General features: G+C 38.4%; 4 protein-coding genes across 4 annotated transcripts; 2 read left to right on the plus strand and 2 right to left on the minus strand.

Annotated features, from left to right (window-relative positions):
- Window positions 15–27,759, plus strand: LOC109830556 (pentatricopeptide repeat-containing protein At4g38010). Its single transcript, XM_020397848.1, has 3 exons — window positions 15–2,187; window positions 5,029–5,194; window positions 27,626–27,759. The coding sequence occupies exon 1, from the start codon at window positions 83–85 to the stop codon at window positions 1,841–1,843; it is 1,761 nt and encodes a 586-aa protein (XP_020253437.1). The 5' UTR covers window positions 15–82; the 3' UTR covers window positions 1,844–2,187; window positions 5,029–5,194; window positions 27,626–27,759.
- LOC109830558 (protein FLOWERING LOCUS T-like) lies at window positions 2,532–7,287 on the minus strand. Its single transcript, XM_020397853.1, has 5 exons — window positions 7,083–7,287; window positions 5,616–5,677; window positions 4,362–4,402; window positions 4,057–4,273; window positions 2,532–2,755 (listed from the first exon to the last, which is right to left on the minus strand). Exons 1-5 carry the CDS (start codon window positions 7,272–7,274, stop codon window positions 2,728–2,730), a joined length of 540 nt encoding a protein of 179 aa, XP_020253442.1. The 5' UTR covers window positions 7,275–7,287; the 3' UTR covers window positions 2,532–2,727.
- On the plus strand, window positions 15,003–15,954 carry LOC109830961. Its single transcript, XM_020398312.1, has 2 exons — window positions 15,003–15,259; window positions 15,348–15,954. The coding sequence occupies exons 1-2, from the start codon at window positions 15,003–15,005 to the stop codon at window positions 15,952–15,954; spliced, it is 864 nt and encodes a 287-aa protein (XP_020253901.1).
- LOC109830962 lies at window positions 25,235–26,894 on the minus strand. Its single transcript, XM_020398313.1, has 2 exons — window positions 25,936–26,894; window positions 25,235–25,847 (listed from the first exon to the last, which is right to left on the minus strand). Exons 1-2 carry the CDS (start codon window positions 26,892–26,894, stop codon window positions 25,235–25,237), a joined length of 1,572 nt encoding a protein of 523 aa, XP_020253902.1.

Below are 27,759 nucleotides of genomic sequence, written 5' to 3' on the forward strand. Positions count from 1 at the left end.
TACACTACATGACGAATTTTTATGTTCCTTTGCTTCCGTCTCAGATAACAGACATAACTGTCACCCCCATTTCAAAAACACTATGAACAAAATCTCTAACACTCTAAAATCCAAACTTATCAACCTCCTACAACAAGCAGAACCACCTACCAGAAATCTCCCCCAGCTCTACTCTCTCCTCCTCACTTCAGGCCTCACTAAACACCACCCAATCGCCGTCAAGCTCGCCGAGCTTCTCCTCAATCTCAACAATCCATTTTTAGCCTATAAAGCCCTCAAACAATTCCACCACCAACACCAAACCCCCTTCCTCCTCAACTCCCTAATCTCCGGCTTCACGAGAACCAACAACCCACATTCATCCATTTTGATCTATAATCTTATGGTGGGTGATGGGATTTACCCTGATAAGTACACTTTCCCTATGATATTGAAATCATGTGCGAGGTTCTCAGGGTTCCGAGAATCAAAACAGCTCCATGGTGCTGCGATTAAGATGGGCTTCTGTTGTGATATATTTGTTCAGAATGCTTTGATCAATGTGTATGGTATTTGTGGGGAGTTTGGTAGTGCAAGAGAGGTGTTTGATTTTATGCCTGTGAGAGATGTGGTCTCTTGGACTGGATTGATTTCTGGGTATGTTAAAGGTGGACTCTTTAGTACTGCGCTGAGATTATTTGGTGAAATGGATGTGGATCCAAATGTTGCAACGTTGGTGAGCGTGCTTGTTGCGTGTGGGAGAGTGGGAGAGTTGAAGATTGGAAGGAGAGTACACGGGTTGATCTTGAAAAGTGAGGTTGAGATAGGTTTGATTGCTGGAAATGCTCTTCTTGATATGTATGTGAAGTGTGAGCAAATGGATGAGGCAACAAGAGTTTTTCAAGAGATTTCAAATAAAGATATCGTCTCGTGGACCAGTTATATAAGTGGGTTAGTGCAGTGCAAGCGCCCAAGTGATGCAATAGAGGTTTTCCACGAGATGCAAGTATCTGAGGTCAAGACTGACAAGGTCATGCTATCTACTGTGCTCTCTGCTTGTGCAAGCCTGGGCGCACTAGAAATGGGAAGATGGGTTCATGAGTACATTGATCGTAAAGGCATCGAGTGGGATGTTCATATAGGCACTGGTTTGGTTGACATGTATGCTAAGTGTGGGTGCTTAGACAGGGCTTTGAGAACGTTTAATGAGATGCCGTGCAAGAACATTTTCTCATGGAATGCATTAATACGGGGATTGGCTATGCATGGGCGTGGTCGAGATGCCCTATATTATTTTGATAAGATGGTCAGAATAGGTATTAATCCTAATGATGTTACCTTCATTGCAATATTGGGTGCATGCTCTCATTGTGGTTTGATAGATGAAGGTCGTTGGTTTTTTGTTGCCATGACCAAAGTTTACAATCTCACACCTAGAATAGAGCACTATGGATGCATGGTTGATCTTCTATGTAGGGCTGGGCTACTGGAAGAGGCTTATGAGCTTATCAAAGGAATGCCCATGAAGGCCGATGTACTTATTTGGGGGGCAATGCTGAGTGCTTGTAAAGCTCAGAAGAATGTTGAACTCTCGGAAAAGATTTTAGGCCATCTTCTTGAGATAGAGCCGTGTGATAGTGGGGTGTATGTTCTTCTGTCACATGTATTTGCAATGAAAGATATGTGGGGTGATGTTACGAGGGTGAGGAGATTGATGAAGGAAAAAGGGATAATGAAAGAACCGGGTTCAAGTTCAATTGAGGTAAATGGTACACTCTATGAGTTCTTAGTTGGAGAGACATCTCATCAACATGAAGAAATTTGGATGGTGTTGTATATTCTAGCAAGACACGGTACAACATGATGGATCACAGTTCTGAGTGGGTTTACATTTATCATGATTAATTATGATCTGTTTTCTTTTGGATGGACCTAAGCTCTGAAACCTATCTTCATATATTCTCAAGAACGATGATATATTCTCCACCTCACTAACCATCTTTAGGAGATCAAACACACTCGAAATCCTTAGCAACGTCCATGAGAACTTAAGGATTCTCGATGTTAGCTATCTGAATATGAGAGTTGACTCATCATGGAGAATATGTTATGCTTTCAAGTCATCAATATTTTAGAAGGCATCTTCTAAGAAACATTTGCAAGGGATTTTCAACTCTCCCTTGTATGCTCATGTTTTTCATCCGAAAGGTGAGCTTCTATTGGACTTATTAAGGAATTTTTTTTGGGATTATTTTCTCAGGTCTTTACTCCTGCAGTGCCCCCAAACCCTATAGTTCGTATTCAGTTTACTTAGTTCTCAAAATGCAGAGTTGTACATTATGTTAGTAGTGCATAACTTATGGTATATTATGATTCCAATCTCTTCCTGACAACAAATGATTTCAATGTTCTGTTGTAGTACCCTTTGTAGTAATGTTATTACAGTGAAAGCCCTGGCCCCTGGGTTTGTTGTGTACAAAACTAAAACATACCTTTTATTATAATTTTTATTCAGGGTGCACTATTTGAAATACAAGTTTAATGTACTTTTACTTAAAAAACTTGAATCACAGGACTGTTACGGGACTGCATTTACTTAACTGCCTAAATTTTCATGAGAAAATATACCATATATTGGGAACACTAAGCAAGAAAGAAGAGAAAGATAGAGAAAAGCAGAAAGCTTATAACGCTCTCTAAACCAAAAGAAATTGATATCCTGATTATTAGAACTTCATAAGTACATCATCAGAGCCAGCCACTTCCAGGTCGGTACCTGCCATCCATAAAAGAGAGAAAAGAAATGAGCTTCCCCAAAGGCAATCTGTAAAAAGACACATTCAACAAATTCTGAGCATAATGAAGGATGGAAGAAAATAATTTCAATTTCACTTTGTAGACATGACAGTGAAATTCAGGAAAACATATTTATGGCACTGTTTTGAAAATATTGTACTTAAATGATACAGAGAAATTTTGCTTTAATCCTTATGGTTCAGGAATAGCTATAAATTTCTATAGACTTTATTCTTTTATTGCGTAATGGTCTAGAAGAGGAATTTTACCTTTTTGACTTTTATTGTGACATTTTCTGAAACAGAGATCGACTGCTTGTCTAATCATGTTTCCAGCCTTCTGACCATCGTGTCAACAATTGATTTCTTAGCACATGGACTTGTCAACTACTGATTTTTTTTCTTTCTGATATTGTTCTACGCTTGTATTTTTGATCGACTGTTTTCCTCTATTCATCTCCTCCCTCTTAGACCTTAAAGCTTGCTCATAGCAGGTAGTTAAGTAGTTCTAGTTTAGCTTTTAGATAACAGTTTAATGAACTATTACTTTGCAGATAACTAGCGAATAACTTATAAATGAGTTGTACCTGATCTTACACACCAATAAAGATGCTCCAGATGTGTTCATGAGGCATCAAACATAATTCTTCTCTTCAGATAGACTTAAAAATTAATAATTGCTCAAAGTTTTATTCTGTTTTTTTGGCTTTCGGATCAAAGCAAGATGCTAGGAAGGAAGATATTGCGAGAGGAAATTAACAGTCACTGCTTGGGAGATAATATGGTGATAACATGAAAATATCTGTCCATGAAGAATATGCTAGCATCCTTCACTAGGCTTGTCTCTCAAAATAATTGTCTGTCTTTAAACATCATGAGCCTATACTTTATGAAAGCTAACAAGAAGATCATGCTAAAATGGGACTTGATCTTTGAATGTTGATAGCGAATGTGTTTTCGTTTAGGGTTAATTGCTGACAGACCCTTGTAGTTCTATGTTGCAGATAGAGCCCTGAGTGAAATTTTTTTCACTGTTTTACACTCAGAGAAAGAGAAATTTATTTCTAAACAAATAGACCTCCTGAATTTAAAAATCCACTCAGGGGGTCTATCTGCGCAATAGTACATGGGAATCTATCTGCCACAATAGAATTACGGGGGGTCTACCCACAAGTGGGCAATAGTAAGGGGGTCAATCCACAATTAATCCTTTTGCTTATGAATGTCTCTATAGACAAAAAGGAAATATGTTTACTATTCTTATTTGTGTCGAAACTTCTACCTTCTACCACCACAACCATTCTCTCGCTGGCAATTGAAGTACAGGGCAGCAACAGGTGGTCCCAGGTTATAAAGTGCTGCAAAGTCTCTGGTATTGAAGTTCTGTCGCCATCCAGGTGCAAAAATTGTCTGTCGAACTGTCTGCCTGAAGAGCACAAACACAAACCGGTGAATCCCAGCCGTCGGTTGTGGACTTTCATAGGAGACAATCTCATTTCCTGAAACAGAATTGTCAAACTTCAATACCAGGGTTAAATTCTTTTGAGGACATATAACAAAAGAAAAATTTATACTATTGCTACTTACCAAAACTTGTATTAGTTGTTTCTGGAATGTCTGTCACCAACCTAAAAAACAATTATCAAATGAAGCTTAGTTGTTGCTCATGTATGTTCCTGAAACAACACGCATTTGCTTAACGCCTATTGACATAAAGCGACTAAACAGCTTCTAATGAGTTTATCAGAAATATTTCAGATTCATAACTTCCAATAAAGTTCATTCAAATAATAACTAGTTGAGCTAATACAGGTCTCGTTTTCTTTTATGGATTTATATGTCAAATATCCAAAAAGAGAAGGTGCAGGGACATCGTAAAGTAAAATATTAATTATTATTTGAAAACTGATATGATGGAGCAGAATTGGTATCATAGTAATTTTATTAAGTAAACAACATAAGTAAATTCAATTAGAATAAATTTTTGGGTGTGTGGTTAAGTAGGTCAGAAGGTATAGATAGTTATTTAGTCAAAATTTATCTACAAAATCAGTATCTGTTTCTCTTTTTTTCTGCCCTTCTCTTGTATATTCTATTCTAAGTCATGGGATCTTAAGCTCATACCATCCTGAGTACATATCCATCGATAGGGCTTGTTTAGTTTTAGCAACAAAGTTAAAGCTCAAAGCAAATATTATTCATGTTAAAAGTAAGACATTATTTTAAGTTTCCTTACTAACATTTGTTCTTATAGAGCCATGCCCATGTGAAGGAATCTTTGTAGATTTGCTGATATACTCAAGTGGATCAGATGTGTGGAATCTCTTTGATTGTTGATGCTGGGTTGCATAAAGCTACAAGCTCCTCTTGTTGCTAAATCTCTACTGTGAACTTTTCCTCTAGATAAAGTTTTCAAAGAGGTAACTTCATTTATACGTTCTTCTTATTGTTCAAATTCAATATATTCCCTTTTCAATATAACTTCATAGTCGAATATTCCTATATTGAATAATTTGTTTTGAAGATCACAAACATGCTGAAGTGGACAGTTCGTCATTCTATACATGACACATTTATGCTATTGTTTTCATGAAATTATTAATATATTACGAGATACCATGCACACAAAAAGAAAAAAGAAAAAAAGAAAAAATTGCTCCCATGGTTTTTTCTAAGGCTGAACATAAGTTAATAGACAAAATCTTGAAATACTAATGTAGGTTAATTTTTCCCAACGTACACTATGTATAGTCCTCCCTTTTATGATTATAAAATCTTAATAATAAGCTATAGATAATTCATGAATCATCACTGTGGATAACAAATAGAGTTGGGGCTTACCAGTGCAAGTGCTCTCTTTTGGTCGGGTTGCTTGGGCTAGGCGCATCAGGATCTATCATTACCTTTGAAAAAATTAAACCAGATTTCCAAGGGTTAAAAGTTGAACAGATCAACCACAAGGAAATCAAGCAAGAAGTTTATGATCTTATTCAAGTTTACTCAATGACTATCCAGCCTTATATCAAGATGACATTATAGGTATTGACGTATCTTGACACTTTCAGACCTAAAACTCATTTTCTTTTACCAAAAATAATTTAAGATATTACCCACAAAAAAATGTTTGAACATGAGATAATTATGCATCTTTTCAGTCTTTGTTTCTTGAAAAGGTTGTCAGTCCTTAAAGCATCTATGACTATGAAGAAATGCATGAAAAAGAAAATGAATATGAGAAAAGTCATCTGTTTCTGTTGTCAAAGTCTTAGCTAAGTATGAAAAAAGAAAAAGAAGATTATATATTAGAATGCGAAGATGCGTTTTGTTTTTAAAATAAGGTTCATATTTATTAGAAATAATGCGCCAGGAGAATAGTTTGGCGAATAAGGGATGGGTAAAACTAAATTTATGGTCATGAATCATGATGACTATTTACAAGAGTGATTTGATATCCAAAGAAATCCTTAGTTCCATTTTTATACAGAAGAATTTTTATAGGACCACAGAAAATGGGTGACACTTGTCTTGCTTGTTTCTTTATTCTTCCCTTTATTTTATCTGAATACTTTATTTATATGAATGCTGATTCCTCATGATCACTTTTAAAATTGAGGTCCCCAAATTTTCAAGGCTAGCCAAAACTTAAATGCTTGCATTTTTTATCCGGTTATCTAGATTCTCCACCTAATTGCCACATTCAGTACTATCCAAGGAAATATATTTTCTTGGAATGAAGTACTTTTTGGGTTCCTAATCCGGCAGAAGGAATTTATAATGGTTTGACGAACATTAGACTATGACGACAGAAGTTTGTCGTTTCTCTTTGGATGAAAGAATTTGGAAAAGAAGAGTGACATGTAGACTTTTCTAAAGTATCAAGTCAATTTATTTGATTCCTCTCCCATCACTGCCTTTTTCCTTCAGTGCAAGTCAAAATCAAAGGTAACGTCTTCGTAGTTTGATCCTCATGATTGATTCTTATCATAACAAGTCTACTCTGCCATCCTGTCTCCTGAACAAAGTTCTCTGTATGAATAAATTTGGGGTGGTTGAAGTAAAATTGACATTTTTTGGTGGGAGAAGGTCCTACAAAATAAACTTGCAAGAACTTAGTCTACTGATAGGGAGTAATTCACTACAATCCTAACAAACATCACATCATTTCTTCCAATTCTCTAGACCCCTTTGTGCTCAAGTACAATTACAATTCTCACCCTTCTTTCAGAAAAATATGAACAGATATATTAAATTCTATAATCAAACTATCAATGTTATTATTATTCTATATGGTAATAAGATATTACTTACGAGAGTGTAAAGCGTCCTAATATCACGCCCTGCAATTTCCACCCTCGGCTCATTCATCACCATTGATGGTTTGAGCTCAGACCCATTAGTGACTTCCTTATTGTTGTAGATTATCCTTAATGAAGCTGACTTGCGAAATGGATCCAATACGTCACCAACAACATTACCCACAACAAGAGGATCCCTTGACATTTTTGAGTAACAATGTTAAATAGAGGATAGTAACCAGTTTCAAGTTCGAGGGAAATGAGAGACAATGAGGTGCTATATATAATAGTGGAGGTGAAGTCTTGGAGATTTGGAATCTACTTTTGGACTAGAAAGAATGTGAAGTGTGAGCATGAGAGGAAGTGTAATTGAACCTCTCCACCCTTTAGAGTCCCCACAGAGGGCAGTGGATTTCATGACACGGGGTTAGTGAATATAATCAATCTTATTATTCTCATGAAATCTTGTAGGATATGGTGGAAAACGAAAAGCCTTTTGACCTGCCAATCTCTAGGATTAGCACGGGGCATACCTCTCCGTTTTTTCCGTGCTGAGAGAATCATGTAGGAGATTTTATTTGCTTAGGTGGGAGCAGGATAGCGAACAATCATTCTTTAGAACACGAATGCCCTTGACATAAATTTGGCTATGACATCAGAATGTGGTTTATCACACACTAAGTAGTAGGGGAATTAATGTGAATGTTTAACATAATAAAAGATCATATTGGAGGAAGTAGCGGTTACGTTTGTTCCTTGGAGAGTGGTAACGAAGAAAAGAACCAGAGAGTGAGCAAGTGTTGAAACTGAATTTCATGGCCATGTTTATTTTCATGGAAGATGACACCTTGATGTTTAGCTGAGACTTTTTACAAATTAATGGAACAAATGAAAATCAAGTTACACCAACCCATTATCAGTTCTACTACTCCCTAGAAGTTCCCTTTGAAACTTTGGAGAAGTACATGGAAATATGTAGGAAAATGGTGATATATCTTTGAATTCATATTGAAAGAGAAGGGTTCCAAATATATTTGGCTTACTAATTTATAAAAAACAGTACGGACCTACCATCTTATGGTAAGAATCCCATCCTTTTTCTATATATAAAAAAAGGATTAATATGCAGAAAATGGTGATGGAGGCCAAGAAGTCCCTTTGGAACTTTGGAGAAATACATGCAAGTATGTAGGAAAATTGTGCTGGAGGCTTTTGAATTTGTACTGAAAGAGAAGGGTTTCAAATATATCCGCTTGCTAACTTAGAGAAGAATTTAAATGTGTAGAAAAGGGTAATGGCAGCCAAGAAGTTCCTTCTGGTACTTTGGACAAATACATGGAAATATGTAGGAAAATGGTGATGGATGCTTTTGAGTTTATATTGAAAGAGAAGGGCTTCAAATATATCCGGTTTACTGAAGTAAAGAACAATTAAATATGTATTAAATGGTAATGGAGGCCAAGAGGCCAAGAAGTTCCTTCTGGCACTTTTGAGAAAAATATGGAAACTACAGAGTCCAAAGATATATAGTTTACTAACTTAAACAAGAGTTAAATAACTTGATTTCTTTGTTAAATCTAACGATCTAATGTAATGACTCTGGGCTGTTTGATTTTATTGAAGAAACAGATGGTGCTCTTCTTGTTTGATTCTAGTTTATTCATGTGTTTTCCTGACATGTGACATTCGCTATCATGAACAATTTGATTTTATATTACTAAATTCAGCGGTTTTGTAGAAAAAGCTTTTATCCATTAGCAAAAGAGAATGCCATTGCTAAGATTGAATTACCAATCTATGATCCATTTAATTGAGTTCGACCTTATATATCTTCTCTACTCTTAGTTTTCACATTGCCCATGGATAGTTCTCCGTTACATACTCATCATTTATTTTTCTAATCCTATACCTTCTCTAATTTGCAAAATTTTCAATTTTCTGACCTTCCTCATTGTGCTTTTATCGTTATGCCATCTTATTACATGACTTCTCTGCATTATTTTTACACTATCAAGGACTATTTAGAAATAATAGGTTGAATCATCAATCCGTGATTTCCACCCTGAAGTTACCTGTATTGATTGTCATCCGCAATTGCTGACAGTAGCAATTGTGGACAAACAAAAAGGTGACGGGCCCCACAAAAATAAATACACCGAAATTGGAAAGCGGGCATCAAAAGGTTGACATAGTAAAAGAAAAAATATTATAAAATTAGGAATAGTATTTTCCCAGCCGCGATAAATAGGCTCAAAACTTTTCAGGAAAAATCCATCCCAGAAACAACTCCATATAGAGAGAGATTGCAACTCCAAAGTTTTTCCTCATAGTGGATTCTTCTATTCTTATCCGTGATTTTTACCCCAAATTCATTTAGGGAGTTTTTCACGTAAATCTATGTGTTCTTTTTATTACTTTCACTCTACTATTCGTTGAGATCTTATTCTATTGGGCCCCAAATTTGTCCCAACAAGTGGTATCAAAGTCTGGCTTAGGGTGTGTGTATCTACTTATCGTATGCTCTGTGGCTATCACCAAAGATGGATCTTTCACATCGGAAAATAAGCTAGATTATTATTTACCATTTGAAGGCGATGGGTACTATTCACGAGTACAGTACTGTTCATAAATAAGATACTATTCATAAGCATAATACTATGTTGGGGATTCGAAATAATCAAATCAAATCCGTACCCTTCCGGATCTTGTGTTTGAGAGTCGAGCAAGAAAGAAATTCACCACAAATCAAAGATAAAAACTTGTAGGAAAGTAAATAAGAAATAACACACCAGATTTAATGAGGTTCGGCAAGGTGCCTACGTCCTCGAGAGCCACACCACACAATTCTTTGATTACTTGAAGAAGATTACAATGCTTGTAATTGACCTCTCTCTCTAAGATTTCTAATCTCAAAGAGCCCTCAAAACCCCCTTTTTTTCGTGCTCTTTTTCTCTCTTAAACCCTAAAGAGACGTGTTTCTATTTATAACAAAACACAATCTTAAACAAATTAGGATTCTAAAACGAGTCTGTCACACCCTGGTGTAGCGCAGACCACACCCATGGCAGACAGGACAGATTCTGTCACACCCTGATGTGACGCAGACCACACCCATGGCCTATCTTAAATTTTTATGCGATTATTGATTTTAATTCTAGGTTTGGGTCTCCACTCTCAAGACCAACAATCTCCCATTTGGAGATCAAACCACCATCAATGAGCTCTCCCGAACTCCGCCTTCTTCGCAAGCATCTTCTCCTACTTAAAAAATCTATTATTCAATCATCACCATCCCGGCGATCTCGCCAATCCTCATAGTGTGGCTCCGCATTCATCTTCTACTCGTGAAGGCCAACTGAAGTTGCACACAACTCCAGTTTCTCAATGGTAACTGCCTTCGTCAACATGTCCGTCGGATTTTGACTCCCTAAAATCTTTATCAAATATAACTTTCCGTCTTCAACTAGCGAGCGTATAAAATAGTATTTGACGTCGATGTGTTTCGTTCTGGCATGATATACTGGATTCTTGGTAAGATGTATAGCGCCTGGCTATTACAATAAAGAACTCCTCTCCCTTGCTTCAGATGCAACTCTTCCAAGCACCCGTTCAATCAGATCATCTCCTTACTTGCTTCAATCACCGTGACATACTCAGCCTCGGTTGTAAACAAAATCATAATTTTCTGCAGACGTGAGACCCAGCTCGCTGCTGTCGACGCTAAGGTATAAACATACCTCATGGTGCTTCGTCTCGTATCATGATCACCGGCGAAGTCCGCATCCACGTATCCCTGCAGCACCAACTCCTTTCTCCTGAAACATAATGGCTTGTTCGTTGTCCCTCTCAAGTACCGCATTATCCACTTCACGGCCTCGCAATGCTGTTTCCCTGGATTGCTTGCAAATCTGCTCACAACTCCCACTACATGGACGATGTTCGGTCTCGTGCAAACCATCGCGTGCATGAGACTCCCAATGACCGAAGAATATGGCACCTTGCTCATATGCTCTATATATGTATCTGTCTTAGGAGATTGCTCCTAAGATAGCTTGAACTGACTTCCAAGGGGTGTGCTAACAACTTTAGTATTATGTATGTTGAACCTCTGAAGTACCTTCTCAATATATTCAGCTTGGTTCAATCTTAATATCCCTTCAGCTTCATCCCTACTGATTCGCATCCCTAGAATCTGCTTCGCTGCACCCAGATCTTCATTGCAAACTCCTTTGCTAGCTGCTTCTTCAAACTGTTTATCTCCTCTAAACATGGTCCTGCTACCAACATGTCATCAACATATAATAACAAAATAATAAAGCTGGACTCGAACCTTTTGAAATAACAACAATGATCTGAATTGCATCTTCTGTAGCCATTATTCTGCATGAAGTTATCAAACTTTTTATACCACTGTCTCGGAGCCTGTTTCAAACCATATAAGCTCTTCTTGAGCTTGCACATCATCTCTTCTTTTCCTTCTTCAATGAAGTCAACAGGCTACTTCATGTAAATTTCTTCATCCAAGTCACCATGAAGAAAGGCAGTCTTCACATCTAACTACTCAAGAAAGAGATCTTCTGCAGCCACCAAACTCAATACCACTCTGATGGTTGTGAGCTTCACAACAGGGGAAAATATCTCCGTGTAGTCCACTCCTTCCCGCTGTTGAAACCTCTTCACTACTAACCTGACCTTGAATCTCTTGTTTTCATCACTCTCCTGCTTGACCCGGTAGACTCATTTGTTATATAAGACTTTCTTCTGTGCAGGTAGCTGGGCTCTATGAAGCACGGATTCACCTCCAGAGGCCACGTATCCGTGTCCGACACGAATCAGACACGGATTCGTGCACAACACGTGCACGACGCGTGTCGGACACGGTCAATCCGTGTCCGACACGGGTTAATGGTCAAAATAGAGGGGACGCGGTCAAACAGTCTATGGGACACAGCTAGGATACGGCTGATGCAAAGAAAAAAAATGGATGAAAAAAAGTAAACCCGAAATCCAAACCCAATTCCCCAAAACAAAACCCTATCTTTCTTTCGCTTACCTGAAGCCGACGCCGCCACAAATCTGGGGTCTCTTTGCTCCCTCGTCCTTGTCGCTCGACCTCGACCCAAACCCTAATCTCCTCGCTCGACCTCGACCCAAACCCTGATCTCCTCGACCTCGACGCTCGACGAAGTCTCGGAGTCCTCGACCTCGACGATCGACGCTCGACGAAGATCTCCTCATCCTTCACGCTCGACGCTCGTCCTTAGTCTCTCTCTCTCTCTCTCTCTCTCTCTCTCTCTCTCTCTCTCTCTCTCTCTCTCTCTCTCTCTCTCTCTCTCTCTCTCTCTCTCTCTCTCTCTCTCTCTCTCTCTCGACGCTTCGTCTCTCCCTCTCTGTTGATCTCTCTCGAGTCTCTCTCTCTCAGTCTCTCTCTTATTCTCTTTCTCAATCGCTTTCTCTCTTAGTCTCTCTCTCAATCTCTCCTCTCTGAGTCTCTCTCTCTCAATCGTCTGTTTGTCTCTCTCTCTCTCTCTCTGTCGATCTCTTCATCTCTCACTGATTCCCTTCTCCGTCCCTATCAGTCTCTCTTATGTTTGTTTTTTTTAGAAAACTAACTTTTTTTTGTTTATGCAGCTTCGTGATACTGCTGAAATCCTATTCTTCTTTTGGTAATTTATTTTTTTCAATTTTAGTTTCAATTTCAGTTTTAATACATATGAATATTTTTTAATTTCAATTTCAGTTTCTTAACACAAATGAATTGTTAACATTACACAAATGAATTTCATTGATATGTCTAGTAAGCATTGGGAATTTTGTCCATTTTCTATACAAATGAATCTGCAATGAACGTTATTGTGTTTTAAATATCAACACCTTCGAATATTTTAAGCATTGGGAATGTTTGAACATTTAATTTATATCAACAAACGAATCTGCAGTATAATTTTGTTAGTCAAAAAATTATTATACAAATGAATTATTTGTTAGGCAATGAATTATTTGTTAGACAATGAATTATTACACCTCTGAATTATTTGTTAGTCAATAATTTTGTTAGTCAATAAATTATTACACAAATGAATTATTACATAAATAAATTATTACACAAATGAATATACATATTTAATGAATGAATTACGGATATTTATTTTGGCAATTGTGTTGGAAATTTTGATTGATCCTTCATCCTTGCTCATTGCTGCTTAACTCTAAGTATAATCTGTAAAAAGAAAAATAAAGTCAGTGAGCAACAACTTATTAATTAGTATAATTATAAAAAAGAGCTTAAAATAATTATTAGCATGCTAACTAATAAATTATAAACATGTAAATATTTAATTGTTAATCACTTAATTCTTAATTAAAAAACATATTTCATATTTTAAATGAAAATACATATCTCTTGCATTGTAATTTGTACTTTTTATTTGTTTATAGTTTATACTAACCGTATTACGTTCTATATATGTTATGGTTTAATATTTAATTAGTACTTGTTGTTTATAGCAATGGAAGCAGAATATTACGTTCTATATATGTTATGGTTTAATATTTAATTAGTACTTGTTGTTTATAGCAATGGAAGCAGAAGGTAGTTCTGGTGGTGTACAGTCTAATTAGTACTTGTTGTTTATAGCAATGGAAGCAGAAGGTAGTTCTGGTGGTGTACAGTCTGTTCAAGATAATCACACTCCTTTGTGGAAGTATGTCACGAAGTTGGAGAAGATGGGTAAAGGAGGGGGGAACTGGCAGTGGATGTGTAGTTATTGTAATGAAGTATTTACATCCTCCTACTCAAGGGTCAAAGCCCATCTAATGCGGATTAGTGGGCAAGGAATTAAAATGTGCAAATGTGTTAAGACGCTTAATTTGAGAGACATGCAAACTGATATGGATCAAGCAGAAGTAAGGGTGAGGGCTTATATGCCTAAGATAGTGACGTTGCCAGGTTCTTCAGCGTCAAGTGCAGCAGTAGGAAGTCAAAGCATGCCATCTCGTCCAATTGAGCCAAAGAGGAGGAGGGGAGTCACCACCGTTAAACAGGCCTTCAATACAGGGGCAAGAGATGAATTGGATTCAATGATTGCAATGATGTTCTATACCGGTGGGTTATCATTTAATTTAGTAAGAAATCCTTATTTCTCCAAGATGATCATATGCCGCAAGCAATTCAATTGCCGGTTACAAGTCTCCGGGTTATAATTCTTTGAGGACCACTCTTTTGCAACGTGAGAAGGCTCACGTAGAGAGGTTGTTGGAGCCCATCAGGGGCACATGGAAGTAGAAGGGGGTCTCTATTTATAGCGGTGGCTGGGCAGATGCACAAATGAGGCCACTGATAAATTTCATTGCGGTCTCAGACAATGGACCAATGTTCTTGCACTGCGTGAATATCGAGGGTGAGCAGAAGAATAAATATTTCATTGCAGAGAAGCTTGAAGCTTGCATTAAAAAGGTGGGGCCTCAAAATGTGATCCAAATCATTACTGATAATGCTTCGGCATGCAAGGCCGCAAGGGCAGTTGTGGAAGGTAAATTTCCACACATCTTCTGGACTCCATGTGTTGTTCACACCCTCAATCTTGCCCTTAAGAATATTTGTACTGCGAAAAATACAGAGGCTAATGCAATTCCTTATGCAGAGTGCAGCTGGATTACAGAGGTATATGATGATGCTTTGATGATTAAGAACTTCATCATGAATCACTCAATGAGGTTGGCTATGTTTAATGAGTATTCAAAGATGAAGCTTCTTTCAATTGCTGATACTCGATTTGCTTCATGGATCATCATGCTAAAGAGGTTCATGGTGATTAAGAGAAGCCTCCAAGATATGGTTCTTAGCGACCGTTGGAGCTCGTACAGAGATGATGATGTGGGAAAAGCATAGTTTGTTAAGGAGAAAGTGCTTGATGATTTGTGGTGGAATAGGATGGATTATGTTATTGCTTTCACTGCTCCTATATATGATATGATTCGACTCACCGATACCGACAAGCCTAGCCTTCATTTGGTATATGATATGTGGGATACAATGATTAAGAAGGTGAAGGTTGTTATTTATAGACATGAGAGCAAAAGAGAAAATGATCCCTCCTCATTTTATAATGTCGTACACAAGATCTTGGAGGATAGATGGAATAAGAGCAACACTCCACTTGAGTGCTTGGCGCACTCTTTGAATCCAAGGTAATAATTTAGATTATGTTATCAATTCATTATTTTTTATGTGATTATTTCTATTAATAATGTTTAATTCAATGATAAACTTTAATAGATATTATCACGAGACATGGCTCAATGAGAATATCCATCGGCAAGCACCCCATCAGGATGAGGAGATCTCTTCGGAAAGGTCCAAGTGTCTGAGGAGATATTATCCTAATGCCGATGAACGGAGGACGGTTAACTTGGAATTTGCTAGATTCTCGGCTGCTCTTGACACTTTTAGGGATCCAGATTCTCTTACCGATAGAGGATTGATGGATCCAAAATCATGGTGGGTGCTCTATGGATCCTCAACTCCAAATCTTCAAGCATTGGCCTTAAAGCTTCTAGGCCAACCCTGCTCATCCTCTTGCTGCGAAAGGAATTGGAGTACATACTCATTCATTCACTCTTTGAAGAGGAACAAGATGACACTGTTAAGGGCAGAAGATCTTGTGTATGTGCATAGCAATCTTCGTTTTCTTTCTCGGCCATCCCAAGAATATCAAGACGGAGAATCGAAGCTGTGGGATATTGGTGGAGATGCATTCGACTCATTTCAGGGTGCCGGTATTCTTGATGTCGCCACCTTGTCTCTTGATGAACCCACCATGGAGGCTGTATTGTTTGCTGATGATGAAGGCAATGAAGAAGTCATCAGACTAGCTTCCACTTGATCTTGATGTATTTTTTATTTACAAACTTGTTATTTTGTGATGGAATGAGTAGAGTATGTACTCTAATTTCTTTTTGTTTACACATTTTGTGATAGAATGAGTATGTACTCTAATTCCTTTTTGTTTACAAATTTGTTATTTTGTGATAGATTCATAATTTAGATTGTTAGTTGAATTTTATAAAAATTTTTATATATAGTAATAATTTGAAAAAAAATTCCTCGTCGTATCCCCGTATCCTTTTTTTTTTGATTTTGTCGTATCTCGTATCCGTGTCTGTGTCGTATCCGTGTCCCGTATCTGTATCCGTGCTTCATAGCGTGACACAAACACATAGACTATGGTGGATTTGCTATTATCACGATCACTGCTGAGATTCACTCACTTGCATTGCCTCTTCATAGCACTCCGGCTTACCGCTATCTGTCAACAATAGGTAGTCAAGAAATGAAAGATATCTGGGATTTGGTTTGGATACCCTGGATGACCTCCTAAGCTCCACGCCCTGGGTAGTTTCTTCTGCACATGGAGCTTTCTCCATTCTCTGATCAGAACAAACATCATCACCCCTATCTGGAAGTTCCTCTAAATCCATGTACTCGGATCCATCTGTATCTGAAATGCTACTCTCACTGCTTTGGCTATCCTTGGCATCTTCCCTGTTCTTGTACATCACCTCCTCATTAAATATCACGTCCTTGCTTCTGATGATCTTCATGTTCTTCTCATCCCAAAGGCGATACCCGAACTCATCAATGCTGTATCCAATGAATGTGCACTTCTGTGACTTAGCTTCTAACTTGTCTTTGACATGGTCACTGATATGAACATAAGCCACGCAATCAAATACCCGCAAGTGTGAGAGATTTATCTTCTTTCCACTCTAAACCTCCTCTGGAATCCCAAAATCTAATGGAACTGATGGCCCGTGATTAATAAGGTAAGCTGTCGTATGCACCGCATCCGCCCAAAATATCTTAGGCAGACCTGCATGTAGTCGCATGCTCCTGGCACGCTCTGTCAAGGCTCTGTTCATCCTCTTTGTAATGTCATTCTGTTGCGGCGTCCCTGGAGTAGTCCTCTCTAAGTGAATATCATTCATAGCACAGAACCTCTTGAACTCCTCCAGCTTGTATTCTCCACCATTGTCTGATCTCAGACATTTCACCTTCAGATCTGTCTCGTTCTTCACCATGGCCTTCCACTTCTTGAAGATTCCAAACACCTCTGACTTGTGCTTCATGAAGTAGATCCACAAATTCCTCGAGTGATCGTTGATGAATGTGACATAATATCTCGAACCGCTAAAAGATAATACACTGGTTGGGCCCCATACATCTGTATGAATCAATTCTAACTTCTGAGCCTTAGGTGGCATTCCACCCTTCTGAAAACTAACCCTCTTCTGCTTCCCAAAGATACAGTCTTCACAAACCCCAACTTCCACGGAGTCGATTCCGGTTAGCTTTTCCTGTGAATGTAAGATCTTCATCCCCTTCTCGCTCATGTGCCCTAGCCTGTTGTGCCACAGATCTGTACTCTCTATGCCAGCTGCAATTGCGAGGGTATCACTCGCATCTAAGGTGAGGTAGAAAGTTCATAGTTTGTTGCCTCGAGCAACTATCATCGTACCGTTAGAGATTCTCCACGAATCCCCTGTGAATATCAAAACATAGCCTTCTGCTCCAAGTTGTCCCACCGAAACAAGATTCCTCTTCAGCTTCGGCACGTGTCTCACGTTCTTCAAGGTCCACTTAGAGCCCTTCATTTGAATCTGTACTTCACCCTTTCCAACAATATTACAGGGCTCGTTATTCCCCAAATATACTTTTTCAAAGTCCCCTGCTCAATATTACAGGGCTCGTTATTCCCCAAATATACTTTTTCAAAGTCCCCTGCTACATAATTCTGAAAGAGCTTCCTGTTAGCAGTGGCGTGGAAAGAGGCTCCTGAATCGATGACCCAAGAATCCGAATCACTGTCCATAGCAAGGATCAAGGCATCCTGCACGATATGAGCATCCTGCTCACCCGCATCCTTCTTTGGACTCTTACAGACTGAAGACATATGGCCCTCCGGGCCGTAGTTCCAACACTTTCATTTGATAAGCCTAACCTTCGAGTTCGACCTCTTCTTCACTGATTTCGACCGATTCCTGTTCTGGTTTCCTTTCTTCTGGCTTCTGCCTCTCTGCTCGAAACTTAGAGTTGAACCTGAACCTTCTGATTCGGATAATTTTCTTCTAACCTCCTCATATAGAATCATGCTAACAACCTCACTCAGCTTTAACTTTTCCTTCCCCGCCGAATTGCTGATTACCGTCACACAATCTGCCCAACTATCCAGCAACTGCGATAGTAGTAAAAGGGCCTGCACTTCGTCATTGAACTGATGTCTATGGAGATAAGCTGATCAACAATCGTGTTGAACTCACTGAGGTGCATCGTGAAGGATCGTCCTTCTACCATCTTGAGGTTGAAAAGAGTTTTGACGAGATGCACCTTATTTGCTACTGATGGTTGCTCGTACATCTTCGCGAGCGCTTCCATATACCCCACCGTCGTCTTCTCCTTCAAAATATTATGGGCTACTGATTTGGCGAGTGACAACCGGATTTACCTTAGAGCCTTCCTATCCAGTATCTCTCAATCATTATCTGACTCCTCTTTCTTCTGTCCATTTTCCTTGCCCATCAACGGGCGATACAAGTCCTTCTAGTAAAGATAGTCCTCCATTTGTGACTTTCAGTAGGCGAAGTCTGAACCGTCAAACTTCTTAATCTTAGATTTGATTTCCTCTGTCATGGCTCTCTTTCACACAAATTGCTGAACGAAGCTCTGATGTCAGTTATTGGGGATTCAAAATAATCAAATCAAATCTGTACCCTTCCGGATCTTGTGTTTGAGAGTTGAGCAAGAAAGAAATTCACTACAAATCAAAGATAAAAACTTGTAGGAAAGTAAACAAGAAAGAACACACCAGATTTAACGAGGTTTGGTAACGTGCCTACGTTCTCGGGAGCCACACCACATAATTCTTTGATTACTTGAAGAATATTACAATGCTTGCAATTGGCCTCTCTCTCTCTCTCTAAGATTTCTAATCTCAAAGAGCCCTCAAAACCCCCTTTATTCGTGCTCTTTTTCTCTCTTAAACCCTAAAGGGACGTGTTTCTATTTATAACAAAACACAATTCCAAACAGATTAGGATTCTAAAACGAGTATGCCACACCCTGGTGTGGCGCAGACCACACCCATGGCAGACATGACAGACTTTGCCACACCCTGATGTGACGCAGACCACACCCATGGCAGACAGGACAGATTCTACCACACCCTGGTATGACACAGACCACACCCATTGGTAAACAGGGCAGATTCTGTCACACTCTGGTGTGACGCAGACCACATCCATGGCATGTCTTGAATTTTTATGCGATTGTTGATTTTGATTCTAGGTTTAGGTCTCCACTCTCAAGACCAATATACTATTCACTGACATCATTACTATTTATAAATACAATTACTGTTTATATGAAATAATAAGAAGTTATTGTTCGTGGTAGAACTAATGATGACAAAGTTTAAGATTGAGAAATTCAATGGGAGTAATTTCTCACTGTGGAAGTTAAAAATAAATGCTATCTTGAGAAAAGATAATTGATTAGTGGTCATCGATGTAACGCCAGCTGACATCACAGATAATAAGAAGTGGAACAAGATGAACGGAAATGCTATTGCAAATCTCTATCCGGCATTAGCAGATGGGGTGCTGTCAAGCATAGAGGAGAAAAAGACAACAAAGGAGATCTGGGATACTCTAACAAAGCGATATGAGGAAAAATCCTTGCATAATAAAATCTTCATAAAAAAGGAGACTTTACAATATGAGGATTGCAGAATCTACATTAATAACCGACCACATCAACACCCTAAATACACTGTTCTCCCAACTCACAACGTTGGGGCATACAATCGGTGTGAATAAACATGCAGAACTTCTACTTCAGAGTCTACCTGACTCGTATGATCAGCTCATCATCAACCTAACAAACAACGTCCTCACAGACAATCTAGTCTTTGACAACATTACGGCCGCTATTTTGGAGGAAAAAAATCGGTGCAAGAATAAGGAAAACAGGTAGGCAAGTTCGCAACAAGCGGAGGCCTTATCGGTGACGAGAGGAAGATCAACGGAATGTGGCTCCAGCGGGAGTCATACCCATGGTAGATTAAAATCAAGAAGTAAGAAAAAAATTAAATGCTATAATTATGACAAAAGAGGGCACGTGAAATCAGAGTGTTGGCACAATAAGAAAAATAGTGATAAAAAGTCTTCAGAGCTATCAACATCTCAAGGATGCATTGTCAGCACATCAGATGATGGTGGAATTTTATACAGTGAAGCAACCACTGTTGACGAAGGAAGAAAGATGTTTGCTGATGTCTGTCTTCTAGATTCAGCAGCCTCCTGGCACATGACCTCCCGGAGAGAATGATTTCACAAATATGAACCTATCTCAAGAGGCTCTGTATTCATGGACAATGATCATGTCTTGGAGATTTCTGATATTGACACAATCAAAATCAAAATATTTGATGGTACAATACGCACCATTTAAGATGTACGACATGTGAAAGGCTTGAAGAAGAATATGTTATCTTTAGGACAATTGGATGAGCTCGGATATAAGACCCATATAGAAAATGGGATCATGAAGATTGTTAGAGGGACGCTTGTTGTGATAAAAGAAAAAAAAAAGATAGTTGTAAATCTATACATGCTCAAGGGAGAAACGCTATAGGAAGTTGATTCATGTGTGGCATCAATTAGTCATGGAGAAGAACAAACTATGATGTGACATCACAAACTAGGCTACATGTCAGAACGAGACTTAAAGATTCTCTCCGATCAAAAGCTACTTCCTAGACTTAATTTGGTAGCTCTTCTATTCTGCGAGCATTGTGTTACAAGTAAGCAGCATTGGCTGAAGTTCAACACATCGAGTTCTAGAAGAAATGCTATTCTTGAATTAGTTCTTTCTAATGTATGGCAAGTACTAGTTACATCCATAGGAGGAGCAAAATATTTTATGTCATTTATTGATGGTTAGTTCAGGAGATGTTGAGTGTATCCTATCAAGAAGAAGGCAGATGTGTTCTCAATCTTTAAAGCCTACAAAGCGCGAGTCAAGCTTGAATCTGAAAAGAAGATCAAGTGATTGAGGTTAGATAATGGAGGAGAATGCACAGATGGTGAATTTCTTGCATTTTGCAAGAAAGAATGCATCAAAAGATAATTCAGTACTGCTTATACTCCTCAACAAAATGGAGTGGCGGAGCGGATGAACAGAACTCTGTTGGAAAGACCAAGAGCAATGTTGGCAATTACAAATCTGAATAAAATCTTTTGGACGGAAGCAGTAAAAATCACCTGTTATGTGGTGAATCGATCTCCATCAACCGCAATACAGTTAAAGACACCGATGGAGATGTGGACCGGCAAGCCAGCTGATTATTCCAACCTTCATATATTTGGAAGTCCAGTGTACGTAATGTACAATGTCCAAGAAATTACAAAGCTAGATTTAAAATCCAGAAAATACATATTCTTAGGGTATGCTGACGGAGTAAAGAGATATCACTTGTGGGATCCCACTGCCTGTAAGGTTATCATCAGCAGAGATGTTATCTTTGTAGAGAATCAACTACAAAGTGAAGAAAAAGAAAGCACTTCAAGGAATAACTCAGAGACTGTAGCTGTTCAGCTAGAAAATAATCCAAATTCTTCTGAAGGGACACCAGAGCATGATTTACAAGAACCAGTCGAGTCCAAGGCTCCAGAAATTCGAAGGTCAACTCATGAGATAAGACCACCGACGTGGCACTCGGAGTATATTACGGAGAGTAATGTTGTATATTGTCTTTTAACAGAGGATGGAGAGCCATCAACTTTTCATGAAGTTATAAACAACATAGATGTATTTTTATGGATGATAGCAATGCAGAAAGAAATTAAAGCTGTCCATAAGAATAAGAATTGGGTACTTGTGTCACTACCAGAAAGAAGGAAGTCTCCTGGAAATAAATGGGTTTACAAGATCAAGCGAAATGCAGATGATTAAGTGGAGCGATATCGTGCTAGATTGGTAATAAAAGGATATGCTCAGAAAAAAGTTATTGACTTTAATAAAATATTTTCTCCTATAGTTTGACTTATAACAGCCCGAATAGTTCTAGCTATGAGCGTTGTATTTGACTTACATCTAGAGCAGCTAGATGTACAAACAATATTTCTTCATGGAGATCTTGAACAAGAAATTTATATGCTCCAACCAAAAGGTTTCGAAGAAAAAGAAAAATAGAACTTGGTTTGCAGATTGATCAAATCTCTGTACGGTCTAAAGCAGGCGCCGAGGTGTTGGTACAAGAGATTTGATACATTCATCATGAACCTTAGATACAACAGACTTAATTCAAACTCTTGTGCATATTTCAAAAGGTTTGGTAAAAATAACTTTGTTATCTTATTGTTGTATGTTGACGACATGTTGGTTGCAGGCCTCAACAAAGATCGTATCAAAGAATTAAAGGTATATTTGGCTAGAAAATTTAAAATGAAGAACTTAGGATCTGCAAACAAGATTCTAGGGATGCAAATTTACTGAGATAGAATTAGTAGAAAGATTTGGCTTTCTCAGAAGAATTATTTAAAGAAAATCTTGCAGCGCTTTAACATGCAAGATTATAAGTCAATTTCTACCCTACTTCCTGTTAATTTCAAGTTATCATCCACTATGAGTCCTAGCAGTGAAGAAGAGAGGATGCATATATCTCGAGTATCGTATGCATCAACAGTGGGAAGTTTAATGTTCGCTATGATTTGTACAAGATCAGACATTACACAAGCAGTGGGAGTGATTAGTTGATACATGACGAATCCTGATAATGAGCATTAGAATGCTGTAAAGATGGTCCTAAGATAAATTAAGAGAACCTCAAATGTTACATTATGTTATAGGGGATCAGATTTTATTGTTAATAGAATATTAATTCTGATTATGTAGGTGGTCGTGATAATAGCAAATCCACCATAGTCTATGTGTTTGTGTCACGCTATGAAGCACGGATACGGATACGGGACACGGATACGACACAGACACGGATACGAGATACAGCAAAATCCAAAAAAAATAGGATACGGGGATACGGCGAGGAATTTTTTTTCAAATTATTATTATATATAGAAAATTTTATAAAATTCAACTAACAATCTAAATTATGAATCTATCACAAAATAACAAATTTGTAAACAAAAAGGAATTGGAGTACATACTCATTCTATCACAAAATGACAAGTTTGTAAACAAAAAGAAATTGAAGTACATACTCTACTCATTCCATCACAAAACAACAAGTTTGTAAACAAAAAATACATCAAGATCAAGTGGAAGCTAGTCTGATGACTTCTTCATTGCCTTCATCATCAGCAAACAATACAGCCTCCATGGTGGGTTCATCAAGAGACAAGGTGGCGACATCAAGAATACCGGCACCCTGAAATGAGTCGAATGCATCTCCACCAATATCCCACAGCTTCGATTCTCCATCTTGATATTCTTGGGATGATCGAGAAAGCAAACGAAGATTGCTATGCACATACACAAGATCTTCTACCCTTAACAGTGTCATCTTGTTCCTCTTCAAAGAGTGAATGAATGAGTATGTACTCCAATTCCTTTCGCAGCAAGAGGATGAGCAGGGTTGGCCTAGAAGCTTTAAGGCCAATGCTTGAAGATTTGGAGTTGAGGATCCATAGAGCACCCACCATGATTTTGGATCCATCAATCCTCTATCGGTAAGAGAATCTGGATCCCTAAAAGTGTCAAGAGCAGCTGATAATCTAGCAAATTCCAAGTTAACCGTCCTCCGTTCATCGGCATTAGGATAATATCTCCTCAGACACTTGGACCTTTCCGAAGAGATCTCCTCATCCTGATGGGGTGCTTGCCGATGGATATTCTCATTGAGCCATGTCTCGTGATAATATCTATTAAAGTTTAACATTGAATTAAACATTATTAATAGAAATAATCACATCAAAAATAATGAATTGATAACATAATCTAAATTATTACCTTGGATTCAAAGAGTGCGCCAAGCACTCAAGTGGCGTGTTGCTCTTATTCCATCTATCCTCCAAGATCTTGTGTACGACATCATAAAATGAGGAGGGATCATTTTCTCTTTTGCTCTCATGTCTATAAATAACAATCTTCACCTTCTCAATCATTGTATCCCACATATCATATACCAAATGAAGGCTGGGCTTGTCGGTATCGGTGAGCCGAATCATATCATATATAGGAGCAGTGAAAGCAATAATATAATCCACCCTATCCCACCACAAATCATCAAACACTTTCTCCTTAACAAACTGTGTTTTTCCCACATCATCATCTCTGTACAAGCTCTAACGGTCGCTAAGAACCATATCTTGGAGGCTTCTCTTGATCACAGTGAACCTCTTTAGCATGATGATCCATGAAGCAAATCGAGTATCAGCAATTGAAAGAAGCTTCATCTTCGAATGCTCATTGAACATAGCCAGCCTCATTGAGTGATTCATGATGAAGTTCTTAATCATCAAAGCATCATCAGATACCTATGTAATCCAGCTACACTCTGCATAAGCAATTGCAGTAGCCTCTGTATTCTTCACAGCACAGATATTCTTAAGGGCTAGATTGAGGGTGTAAACAACACATGGAGTCCAGAAGATGTGTGGAAATTTGCCCTCCACAACTGTCCCTGCGGCTTTGCATGCCGAAGCATTATCAGTAATGATTTGGATCACATTTTGAGGCCCCACCTCTCTAATGCAAGCTTCAAGCTTCTCTGCAATGAAATATTTATTCTTCTGCTCTCCCTCAGCATTCACACAGTGCAAGAACATTGGCCCATTATCTGAGACCGCAATGAAATTTATCAGTGGCCTCCTCTGTGCATCTGCCCAGCCATCACTACAAATAGAGACCCCATTCTGCTTCCATGTGCACCTGATGGGTTCCAACAACCTCTCTACGTGAGCCTTCTCACGTTGCAAAAGAGTGGTCCTCAAAGAATTATAACCCGGAGGCTTGTAACCGGTAATTGAATTACTTGCGGCATATGTGATCATCTTGGAGAAATAAGGATTTCTTGCCAAATTAAATGACAACCCACCAGTATAGAACATCCTTGCAATCATTGAATCCAATTCATCTCTTGCAAAAATACATCAAGATGAAGTGGAAGCTAGTCCAGTGACTTCTTCATTGCCTTCATCATCAGCAAACAATACAGCCTCCATGGTGGGTTCATCAAGAGACAAGGTGGCGACATCAAGAATACCGGCACCCTGAAATGAGTCGAATGCATCTCCACCAATATCCCACAGCTTCGATTCTCCATCTTGATATTCTTGGGATGATCGAGAAAGCAAACGAAGATTGCTATGCACATACACAAGATCTTCTACCCTTAACAGTGTCATCTTGTTCCTCTTCAAAGAGTGAATGAATGAGTATGTACTCCAATTCCTTTCGCAGCAAGAGGATGAGCAGGGTTGGCCTAGAAGCTTTAAGGCCAATGCTTGAAGATTTGGAGTTGAGGATCCATAGAGCACCCACCATGATTTTGGATCCATCAATCCTCTATCGGTAAGAGAATCTGGATCCCTAAAAGTGTCAAGAGCAGCTGATAATCTAGCAAATTCCAAGTTAACCGTCCTCCGTTCATCGGCATTAGGATAATATCTCCTCAAACACTTGGCCCTTTCCGAAGAGATCTCCTCATCCTGATGGGGTGCTTGCCGATGGATATTCTCATTGAGCCATGTCTCGTGATAATATCTATTAAAATTTAACATTGAATTAGACATTATTAATAGAAATAATCACATCAAAAATAATGAATTGATAACATAATCTAAATTATTACCTTGGATTCAAAGAGTGCGCTAAGCACTCAAGTGGAGTCTTGCTCTTATTCCATCTATCCTCCAAGATCTTGTGTACGACATTATAAAATGAGGAGGGATCATTTTCTCTTTTGCCCTTATGTCTATAAATAACAACCTTCACCTTCTCAATCATTGTATCCCACATATCATATACCAAATGAAGGCTGGGCTTGTCGGTATCGGTGAGTCGAATCATATCATATATAGGAGCAGTGAAAGCAATAATATAATCCACCCTATCCCACCACAAATCATCAAGCACTTTCTCCTTAACAAACTGTGCTTTTCCCACATCATCATCTCTGTACGAGCTCCAATGGTCGCTAAGAACCATATCTTGGAGGCTTCTCTTGATCACCATGAACCTCTTTAGCATGATGATCCATGAAGAAAATTGAGTATCAGCAATTGAAAGAAGCTTCATCTTTGAATACTCATTAAACATAGCCAACCTCATTGAGTGATTCATGATGAAGTTCTTAATCATCAAAGCATCATCATATACCTCTAACATAGCCAACCTCATTGAGTGATTCATGATGAAGTTCTTAATCATCAAAGCATCATCATATACCTCTATAATCCAGCTGCACTCTGCATAAGGAATTGCATTAGCCTCTGTATTTTTCGCAGCACAAATATTCTTAAGGGAAAGATTGAGGGTGTGAACAACACATGGAGTCCAGAAGATGTGTGGAAATTTGCCCTCCACAACTGCCCCTGCGGCCTTGCATGCTGAAGCATTATCAGTAATGATTTGGATCACATTTTGAGGCCCCACCTCTTTAAATGCAAGCTTCAAGCTTCTCTGCAATGAAATATTTATTCTTCTGCTCTCCCTCGGCATTTGTCTGAGATCGTAATGAAATTTATCAGTGGCCTCCTTTGTGCATCTGCCCAGCCACCGCTGCAAATAGAGACCCCCTTCTGCTTCCATGTGCCCCTGATGGGCTCCAACAACCTCTCTATGTGAGCCTTCTCACGTTGCAAAAGAGTGGTCCTCAAATAATTATAACCCGGAGGCTTGTAACCGGCAATTGATTTGCTTGTGGCATATGTGATCATCTTGGAGAAATAAGGATTTCTTGCTAAATTAAATGATAACCCACCGGTATAGAACATCCTTGCAATCATTGAATCCAATTTATCTCTTGCCCCTGTATTGAAGGCATATTCAACGGTGGTGACTCCCCTCCTCCTCTTTGGCTCAATTGGACGAGATGACATGCTTTGACTTCCTGCTGCTACACTTGATGCTGAAGAACCTGGCAGCTCCCCCCTCCTTTACCCATCTTCTCCAACTTCGTGACATACTTCCACAAAGGAGTGTGATCATCTTGAACAGACTGTACACCACCAGAACTACCTTCTGCTTCCATTGCTATAAACAACAAGTACTAATTAAATATTAAACCATAACATATATAGAACGTAATTCGATTAGTATAAACTATAAACAAATAACAAGTACAAATTACAATGCAAGAAATATGTATTTTCATTTAAAATATGAAATATATTTTTTAATTAAAAATTAAGTGATTAACAATTAAATATTTACATGTTTATAATTTATTAGTTAGCATGCTAATAATTATTTTAAGCTCTTTTTTCTAATTATACTAATTAATAAGTTGTTGCTCACTGACTTTATTTTTCTTTTTACAGATTATACTTAGAGTTAAGCAGCAATGAGCAAGGATGAAGGATCAATCAAAATTTCCAACACAATTGCCAAAATAAATATCCGTAATTCATTCATTAAATATGTATATTCATTTGTGTAATAATTTATTTGTGTA

Source organism: Asparagus officinalis, chromosome 2 (genome assembly GCF_001876935.1).
Source record: "Asparagus officinalis chromosome 2, Aspof.V1, whole genome shotgun sequence".
Classification (NCBI taxonomy): Eukaryota; Viridiplantae; Streptophyta; class Magnoliopsida; order Asparagales; family Asparagaceae; genus Asparagus; species Asparagus officinalis.

Bases quoted from the DNA above. Each gene is read 5' to 3' on its own strand.
- LOC109830556 (XM_020397848.1), top strand. From the start codon at position 83: ATGAACAAAATCTCTAACACTCTAAAATCCAAACTTATCAACCTCCTA.
- LOC109830558 (XM_020397853.1), bottom strand. From the start codon at position 7,274: ATGTCAAGGGATCCTCTTGTTGTGGGTAATGTTGTTGGTGACGTATTG. The intron at 4,403-5,615 runs GTAAGCCCCAAC...ATTGTTTTTTAG, and splicing joins AAAAGAGAGCACTTGCACTG to GTTGGTGACAGACATTCCAG. The intron at 2,756-4,056 runs GTAGAAGTTTCG...TATGGATGGCAG, and splicing joins AATGGTTGTGGTGGTAGAAG to GTACCGACCTGGAAGTGGCT.
- LOC109830961 (XM_020398312.1), top strand. From the start codon at position 15,003: ATGGATTATGTTATTGCTTTCACTGCTCCTATATATGATATGATTCGA. The intron at 15,260-15,347 runs GTAATAATTTAG...AAACTTTAATAG, and splicing joins GCGCACTCTTTGAATCCAAG to ATATTATCACGAGACATGGC.
- LOC109830962 (XM_020398313.1), bottom strand. From the start codon at position 26,894: ATGGAAGCAGAAGGGGGTCTCTATTTGCAGCGGTGGCTGGGCAGATGC. The intron at 25,848-25,935 runs GTAATAATTTAG...AAATTTTAATAG, and splicing joins GCGCACTCTTTGAATCCAAG to ATATTATCACGAGACATGGC.